Source organism: Cebus imitator, unplaced genomic scaffold, assembly GCF_001604975.1.
Source record: "Cebus imitator isolate Cc_AM_T3 unplaced genomic scaffold, Cebus_imitator-1.0 Scaffold415, whole genome shotgun sequence".
NCBI lineage: Eukaryota > Metazoa > Chordata > Mammalia > Primates > Cebidae > Cebus > Cebus imitator.
The window spans coordinates 869,611-879,302 of NW_016107730.1; the positions used below are offsets into that span (position 1 = coordinate 869,611).

The 9,692-nt window shown below is 41.3% G+C and overlaps 1 protein-coding gene across 4 annotated transcripts in view; it reads left to right on the forward strand.

Moving 5' to 3' along the window:
* Nucleotides 1-9,692, forward strand: part of STAT3 (signal transducer and activator of transcription 3) — a 78,016-nt gene that overhangs the window by 35,134 nt on the left and 33,190 nt on the right. For all 4 annotated transcript variants that reach the window (XM_017509412.2, XM_017509414.2, XM_017509413.2 and 1 more), the window contains exons 2-4: nt 4,470-4,620; nt 8,152-8,296; nt 9,257-9,355. In XM_017509412.2, coding sequence (XP_017364901.1) covers nt 4,493-4,620; nt 8,152-8,296; nt 9,257-9,355 — 372 coding nt within the window. In that variant the 5' untranslated portion in view covers nt 4,470-4,492. The remainder of the gene's footprint in view (nt 1-4,469; nt 4,621-8,151; nt 8,297-9,256; nt 9,356-9,692) is intronic.

Sequence of the window (9,692 nt, forward strand, 5' to 3'; positions counted from 1 at the left end):
GTAGAGATGGGGTTTCACCATGTTGGCCAAGCTGGCCTTGAACTCCTGATCTTGTGATCCGCCCGCCTCATCTTCCCAGAGTGCTGGGATTACAGGTGTGAGCCACTGTGTCTGGCCTAATGTGAACTATGTCTTAATTTAAAAAGAAGTTTTATGAAGCTGTATAGTAGATCCCTTTTGTAAGTGGTCTTGACTGCATTTCTTAATATATCTTTTGGTTTCATTAGCTTGAAGTATATAAATGAGAACTGTGACTTTGGACAGACTTTTTCAGTCATCTTTATAGTAATAAGTTCTTCATTAGACAATAGCTGTTTGTTTTATGACTTACTGTTAGTAGGTTATCCCCAAAGGGCTGATAAATTCCTGTTTTGAAAAGTCCAAAAAGTCTTTGATGACTTGCTGTTTCATTTTTTCTTTTCTCTTCAGTTATAGAAAACAGGATTACACTTTGTACACTAGCATCTACTATCTGTCGACTTAACCTGAGTAAATGCTTTGAATTGAGCCCCATGTAATGTCCTGAGCCAGCCTATATGGAATAATGAATTGACTTCTCTCCTGTGCACCCAGAATGGTACTTAGCACTCAAAGTGTTACTCAGATAACTTTGTGTGTTCTGGGGCTCAATGAAGTCGTTATTAAATCGCAGACTTAGGGGAGAACACTCATTCTATGGCATTTGAATTAAGTGTTGCCCAATTCTAGAACTTATAATAAATTTTTTTTAGAAACCCACAGGCTTAGAATTATTCTGTAGATATGAAGTAATATACCTGGAACTTAGGTGGAGTTCTTTAGATTAACTTGTAATTTGAAAAACCAAAATTGAAATTGTGAAATAATGTCGGCTCTTTGAGGCTTTTTCCAGTAAAACAGTTACAGTAAAACTGGTTGGCAGTGAGATTGCTAGACACTTTGGCTAGTCACCTCCTGTGACTGCTGTTAATTAGATGTGGTTTGTAGCTAAGCAGCCTATAAGGAGAAGACTGTTTTAGTATTTGCCTATACTCTCCTTGAAAATACTACCTGGTCTTTGGTTTTAATTTATACTTTTTTTTTTTCATGTAGAATAGCTATTCAAATATCACCTATGGTGATTAGACTAAAAAGTAAAACATAAAATCAGTCATTCTTGGTGCTTTGATTTTATGGAAAAAACTGCTAGCTGGTTTCTGGTTTGAGAAACAATACAATCATTGTACTACTTACTAGTCCTCCTCTCTCCCCAGCTAAAAATAAGAACAGCAACAACCAAAAAATCCTTAGTTATATACTGGAAATGAATCAGATAATTTTTTGGGATGTGTTAATTTGAAAATGCAAATATTCATGCATGACCCCAGTGTTCATCTATGATGGAGTAGGTAGTGTGGGATGCTGTTTTACGGTTTTAACTTGGACCTTCAGGGAGTAGACTGTGATGCCTCTGCCTCTGTAGCCAACACAGATAATTAGTCTATTTCTGGCTGGCCACGATGGCTCATGCCTGCAATCCCAGCACTTTGGGAGGCTAAAGTGAGAGGATTGCTTGAGGCCAGGAGTTCAAGATCAGTCTGAGCAACAAACTGAGACCTTGTTTCTACAAAAACTGCAAAAAATTAGCCAAGCATGCTGGTGTGTGCCTCTAGTCCCAGCTACGCGAGTCCCTGAGATAGGAGGATTGCTAGCGCCCAGGAGTTGGAGGTTACAGTGATCTATATTTGCCACTGTACTCCAGCCTGGGTGACAAAGAGAGACCTTGTCTCAAAAACAAAAGTCTATTTTTTTTTTTTTTTTAAAGACGGGGTTTTACCATGTTGGTCAGGCTGGTCTTGAACTCCCGACCTCAGGTGATCCGCCCGCCTTGGCCTCCAAAGTGCTTGGATTACAGGCATGAGCCACCACGCCCGGCCTACGTCTTATAGCTTTTTGTAACACTGGAGTTTATTACAAAAAGCAGATAATTCTTTTTTAAAATCTTTCTTTTAGAACCACTGCTTTTTGGCTACATTGTCTACAGTAACAGTTTTCAATAAAAATAATATCCAAGTCACATAGGCAATGTTAAGTTTTTTTTTTTTCCTGCCTCAGCCTCCCAAATAGCTGGGACTACAGACATGTGCTACTACACCCAGCTAATTTTTGTAGTTTTAGTAGAGACAGAGTTTTGCCACATTGGCCAGGCTGGTCTCAAACTCCAGCCCTCAGGTGATCCACCTGCCTTGGCTTCCCTAAGTGCTGGGATTATAGGTGTGAGCCACCGTGCCCTGCCAATGTTAAATTTTCTAGTAGCCACATTAAAAGAAGTAAAAAGAAATGGGTGAAGTTAATTTTAATAATAGATTTTATTTAACCCGACATATCTAAAATATATTCATTTCAACATGAACGAGATATTTTACATTCTTTTATTTTTCACTAACTCCTCAAAATTCAGTGTGTATTTTACATTGATAGCATATCTCAGTTTGAAGCAGCCACATTCCAAGTGCTCAGTAGCCACATGTGGCTAGTGACTCCATACTGGACTGTGTAGGTTTAGAGTTTCAGTACATCTGTTTGCAACAGAATCCACATAAATGGCATATTATGCAGATTTCTTTGTATGCACATCAGTTCTTGCATAGCATAAGTCAGGTCATGATGCTTTTAGTCTATGAGGCAGATTTTTTTTTTTTTTTGAGACAGAGCCCCACTCTGTCACCCAGGCTGGAGTGCAGTGGCGCAACCTTGGCTCACTGCAACCTCCATGTGACACAGATTTAAACTTGGCCCTAATGCAAATATCGTAAGAGAGATCTAATGGCCTTTGATTTCTTACTGAGGGCAAAATACATACCGTCGTTAAAACGCTTCAGCGTATATAGTATGCGCGTCAGCCACTGCTTTTACTCCAGCCAGTGCTTAGTGTACCTGTACCACTGTCCAGGCAGCATCTGTCCTGTGGCAGGTGAATCTCAGCGGGGAAGATGGCAAGTAATATTGCTTTTTAATATATATATTTTTTGAGATAGAGTTTCACTCTTGTTGCCCAGGCTGGAGAGCAATGGCACGATCTCAGCTCACTGCCACCTCTACCTCCAGGATTCAAGTGATTCTCCTGCCTCAGTCTCTCGAGTAGCTGGGATTACAAGCATGCACCGCTGCGCCTGGCTAATTTTGTATTTTAGTAGAGATGGGATTTCTCCATATTGATCAGGCTGTTCTCTAACTCCTGACCTCAGGTGATTTGCCCGCCTCGGCCTCCCAAAGTGCTGGGGTGACAGATGTGAGCCACCCTGCCTGGCCTATTTTTAGAACTTCTTAAAACGACTTGGCCTCTATTGATAGTTCCATGACCCAAACTATTCAGAAAGAGGATTGCAGGTGATTAGCTGGCTGGGTTTCTCATACCAGAGCATTTCACTGGGGTGTTCCTGAACCTGGGACAACATCTATGCTTGGCATTTTTCTTCCCTTCTCTGTTATCCCAGACTAAGAAATTTTTTAAAAAGTTGCTTTTTGTTGAGTAGGAAAATCTCAGGCAGAACTTCTTGAATCCTCATTTATACTTTGTTTTCTTAAGAGACAGGGTCTCGCTATGTTGCCCAGGCTGGAGTGCAGTGGCTATTCACAGGCGTGATCCCACTACTGATCAGCACAGGAGTTTTGACCTGCTCTGTTTCTGACCTGGGCCGGTTCACCCCTCCTTAGGCAACCTGGTGGTTCCCCGCTCCTGGGAGGTCACCATATTGATGCCGAACTTAGTGCGGACACCCGATCAGCATAGTGTACTACAGCCCAGAACTCCTGGGCTCAAGTGATCCTCCCACCTCAGCCTCCCGAGTAGCTGGGACTACAGGCATGCGCCACCGCCCGCGGCCATTTATACTTCTAAATCTGTAATCTTGGAATTACCTCTCTGTCCCCCGACCCCCACCCCAAACACACTTTTTACATTTTGGCCATAGTACAGGTTTACTGTGTATAACTAAAAGGGCTGTGGAGTGGAAAGAATGGAACCGACATTTGTTGGGCATCTGTTGTGTGCCATGCACTGAACTGGGTGCTGTAGGAATATCTCAGTACTTCCCATTGAGGAGTGGGAATTGTTATCTATTTTATAAATAAGGGAACAGAAATCTGGAAATTGAATAATTTTTTAATTTCACACACCTCTGGTAGATAATGGATTCTAGAACCTGGCATAATAACTGCTTGTCATGCCAGTGTAAAAGAGATGTGTGGCCAGATGTGGAGGCTCACATCTGCAATCCCAGCACTTTGGGAAGCCAAGGCAGGAGGATCACTTGAGCCCAGGACAACATGGTGAGACCCCTATCTCTATTTTTTCAAAAATAAAATAAACTGGAAGAAGCAAGCAGGGTCCTCCCCAGAGCATCTTTATCCCTGATCACAGACCTGACCGCTGTGTTGGGCGGTGGCTACTTCTAGATTGTTTACCCTGCTGGGACTTGTGGTGACCATATGTACACTTTGCTTTACAGTTGGGACCCCTGATTTTAGCAGGATGGCCCAATGGAATCAGCTGCAGCAGCTTGACACACGGTACCTGGAGCAGCTCCATCAGCTCTACAGTGACAGCTTCCCAATGGAACTGCGGCAGTTTCTGGCCCCATGGATAGAGAGTCAAGATTGGTAAGACTCTGCAAATTGTTAGGTTTCGGTTTGAGTCAAGAAACATGAACTCTCAACGTCATGCTTTGCTGTTTCATTGAAAAATGTATGGGTGCAGGTGATGGGGAAAATGAGATTATGAGATAAAGTGGCACCCTTTGGTCTTGTAAAGCATATTTTACATTAGAAGGCATGCGGACAACTGTCTTTTGACACATTGAAACAGCCTGTATGGTGGTAGATGTCTTGAAGGTTGATTTGGACCTCATTTACTTGGGCAGATCCTCTATATATTCTGATAATCCAGTGATGTGGTAGACATATTTTTTCTCTGAATGTGAATTCTATCATAGCTAGAACTTTGGGTTGATACTTGTAATTCCCCTTTAATTAAAGGAAAGAGACATAGAGTATATTTGTCTGTTCTCAAATTGCTATAAAGAAATACCTGATACTGGGTAATTTATAAGAAAAGAGGTTTAATTGGCTCACAGTTCTGCAACTGTACAGGAAGCATAGCACCATCCACTGCTGAGGAGGCCTCAGGAAGCTTCCAATCATGGCAGAAGGCAGAGGGGAAACAGACAGGTCACATGGCCAGAGCAAGGGGAGAGGTGCCACACGCTTTTAAATGAACAGATCTCACAAGAAGAACTCACTGTCTGGAGGACAGTACCAACAGGGATGGTGCTAAACCATTCATGAGAAACCCACTCCCATGATCCAGTCACCTTCCACGGGTCCCCACCTCCAACAGTGGGGATTACATTGCAATGTGAGATTTGGGCAGGGATGTAGATCCAAACTATATCACAGGATAAGGGAAATAGATCCCATTCATAGAAGAGATAATGGCACAGAAGTCCAGCAACTACTTCCTTCACTTTAATATGTTCAGGCTCACCTACTAATTGGTCTAATTCAGGCCAGTGTTAATACGACCTGGTTTTTTCAGAATGCATACTCTGATTTGGTGAAGGGCCAGGAGGTGATTCACAGATGTTGGAGATAGGCCATCCCAGCCTGGGATTATTTATTTGTACTAATAAATCTGACCAAAGTTTATTGAGAATTTAAAGCAAAACAGCGTATCTGTCTACTTTGCTCAAATATTTTACAAATACAGACTATAGAGTGGCTAAAAATATCTGGAATAATTGTTTTTTGTTTTGTTTTTGAGATGGAATCTGGCTCTGTAGCCAAGGCTGGAATGCAGTGGCGCTATCTCAGCTCACTGCAACCTCTGCCTCCGGGGTTCAAGCGATTCTCCTGCCTCAGCCTTCTGAGTAGCTGGGATTACAGGCGCCTGCCACCATACTCAGCTAATTTTTGAATTTTTTTTTTTTTTTTTTTTTTTTTTGGAGACAGGATCTTGCTCTTTCACCCAGGCTGGAGTGCAATGGTGCAATCACAGCTCACTGTAGCCTCAACTTCCTGGCCTCAAGCGATCCTCCCACCTCAGCCTCCCAAAGTGCTGGGATCAGGCATGTGCCACCATACCTGGCAACATGTCAGTTTTTGTTCTGGATAGTAGGACAGTGGGATATGGATTTTTTTAATCTCTTATTTTCTTTTTTATATTTTTCTAAATTTTCCACAGTGAATTTTATTTTGTAATCTTTCAAACATACCTCTTAAAAGGACTGGTTTCTACAGAATTTAGTTCAAGAAATCTTCTGTATTACTTTATACTTTGTTTGCCTTGATCACTGGGCCTTTCCTGATGGCAAAGAAGAGGCTAATATAGGCAGCAGATAAAACACAGGTATGCTCTATTTAAAATATGTGTAATTATAATAAAAGTATAGGTAGTACCCAACGGAAAATCTCATGACACATTGCAGAGTGGAACAGAAATTATCTTTAGCTCACTTTCTGTTTTGGATTATTGCATGAGCCTGATTTTCATCTCTCTTTCTACCTTTCCTCACCCCAGTTGTAAATCTGCTAGTGCATGGATATGAAGTATAAGTCTTTTTTTTTTTTTTTTGGAGATAGAGTCTTGCTGTGTCACCCAAGCTGGAGTGCAGTGGCATGATCTCAGCTTACTGCATCCTCTGCCTCCCGGGTTCAAGTGATTCTCCGGCTTTAGCCTCCCAAGTAGCTGGGATTACAGGTGTGTGCCACCACGCCTGACTAATTTTTTGTATTTTTGGTAGAGATGGGGTTTCACCATGTTGGCCAAGCTGGCCTTGAACTCCTGATCTTGTGATCCGCCCGCCTCATCTTCCCAGAGTGCTGGGATTACAGGTGTGAGCCACTGTGTCTGGCCTAATGTGAACTATGTCTTAATTTAAAAAGAAGTTTTATGAAGCTGTATAGTAGATCCCTTTTGTAAGTGGTCTTGACTGCATTTCTTAATATATCTTTTGGTTTCATTAGCTTGAAGTATATAAATGAGAACTGTGACTTTGGACAGACTTTTTCAGTCATCTTTATAGTAATAAGTTCTTCATTAGACAATAGCTGTTTGTTTTATGACTTACTGTTAGTAGGTTATCCCCAAAGGGCTGATAAATTCCTGTTTTGAAAAGTCCAAAAAGTCTTTGATGACTTGCTGTTTCATTTTTTCTTTTCTCTTCAGTTATAGAAAACAGGATTACACTTTGTACACTAGCATCTACTATCTGTCGACTTAACCTGAGTAAATGCTTTGAATTGAGCCCCATGTAATGTCCTGAGCCAGCCTATATGGAATAATGAATTGACTTCTCTCCTGTGCACCCAGAATGGTACTTAGCACTCAAAGTGTTACTCAGATAACTTTGTGTGTTCTGGGGCTCAATGAAGTCGTTATTAAATCGCAGACTTAGGGGAGAACACTCATTCTATGGCATTTGAATTAAGTGTTGCCCAATTCTAGAACTTATAATAAATTTTTTTTAGAAACCCACAGGCTTAGAATTATTCTGTAGATATGAAGTAATATACCTGGAACTTAGGTGGAGTTCTTTAGATTAACTTGTAATTTGAAAAACCAAAATTGAAATTGTGAAATAATGTCGGCTCTTTGAGGCTTTTTCCAGTAAAACAGTTACAGTAAAACTGGTTGGCAGTGAGATTGCTAGACACTTTGGCTAGTCACCTCCTGTGACTGCTGTTAATTAGATGTGGTTTGTAGCTAAGCAGCCTATAAGGAGAAGACTGTTTTAGTATTTGCCTATACTCTCCTTGAAAATACTACCTGGTCTTTGGTTTTAATTTATACTTTTTTTTTTCATGTAGAATAGCTATTCAAATATCACCNTTAGAGACAGGGTTTCACTATGTTGGCCAGGCTGGTCTGGAACTCCTGACCTCAGGTGATCTGCCAACTGTGGCCTTCCAAAGTGCTGGGATTACAGGCATGAGCCACTGTGGCTGGCCTGGAATCATTGTTAATAATTATTAAATTGATGGTATTTTATTGCTGAGCAAGAGAAATCTAAAATGATGAATGGGTTATGGCATCAGGTTTGCTTTGTTTTTTTTTTCCTCTTTCTTGATGGTGATTTCTGTTTGTGTGTATGCATTGGCTTGAGAACCATTCTTTATCATTCTTCCTTTTCCTAGGGCATATGCGGCCAGCAAAGAATCACATGCCACTTTGGTGTTTCATAATCTCCTGGGTGAGATTGACCAGCAGTATAGCCGCTTCCTGCAAGAGTCGAATGTTCTCTATCAGCACAATCTACGAAGAATCAAGCAGTTTCTTCAGGTATGATGAGAAACTGGGGACAAGGAGAAATAGGACCTACAGAGTTGGGTGTTAGCGTTCTTCCATGGGAGCATTTCTTTTCTCATTTGACTAAATAACAAGAATCTATCTTGTTCTCTACGAAGTATCTAGATGCTTAGAAAAAAGAAAAAAAGAATCTATCTTATATTTTCAGTCACAGGAGAAGTAATTAGCCCTTTCTCCAAGCACTGTGTACTTACCCGTGAGCATCATTACCTGAGAGTCACTTCGCTTGTCATAATTGAAGTAATAGAGTGATTTTTATGTCGATCATACATGTTAGCATGTTAACCTGGTCCACTGATAGGAAGATCACTCTCACTGTTACATGTTAAAGGCTTGACAGTAATGGGATACTTCTTGACTAAGTCAGTTGCTTCTCCTTAAGACCAGGATATCATACTGTATAAAGACACTGCTTCAAGGCTTAGCTTTCAAAAAAATAAAAGACTCAAATAAGGTCAGGCGTGGTGGCTCATGCCTATAATCCTAACACCTTAGAAGGTTGAGGAGGGAGGATTGCTTGAGCCTGGGAGTTTGAGACCAGCCTGGGCAGCATAGCAAGACACCATCTTTACAGAAATTTTTTTTTTTAAAAAACTAATTGGTTGTGGTGGCACACACCTGTATTCCCAGCTACTCAGGAGGCTGAGGTGAGAAAATTGTTTGAGCTTGGGAAGTTGAAGCTGCAATAAGCTGTGATTACACTACTGCACTCCAGCAAGACTCAGGCTAATGGTCCTTCTAGTTACAGAAATAGTAACAACCTCCCCTTCACCCTCTACAGACAGCCTTCACCCAGGCTCTGAAGCGTTTGTTCTGTTGTTTCCGGCAGTAAATGCTTTCCTTGATGAATAAATTGGTTTAAAGTTAGCAAAGTTCAGTCCACATCTCCATGGTCTACTGCTGATTTTCATTACCTTTCTCTCCTACTTACAGAGCAGGTATCTTGAGAAGCCAATGGAGATTGCCCGGATTGTGGCCCGGTGCCTGTGGGAAGAGTCCCGCCTTCTACAGACTGCAGCCACTGCAGCCCAGGTGAGACCTGAGACCAAGCCCTGGTCTGGGAGGAATGGAAAATCAAACAACTTTATAATGAGATAAATTATTAGATCTACTAAAAAATAAGGAAAATAAATAGATCAATAATCATAAAAATACATTGGAAAACTCTTAAAAAAGAGAAATTCCCGCCCCCAAAAATACATTGAAAAACTCTACAAAAAAGGAAGTTCCACCAAAATAATCCAACAGACCAAATGGTTTAAAAGTTTTGTTCTAGGCCGGGCGCGGTGGCTCAAGCCTGTAATCCCAGCACTTTGGGAGGCCGAGGCGGGTGGATCACGAGGTCAAGAGATCGAGACCATCCTGGTCA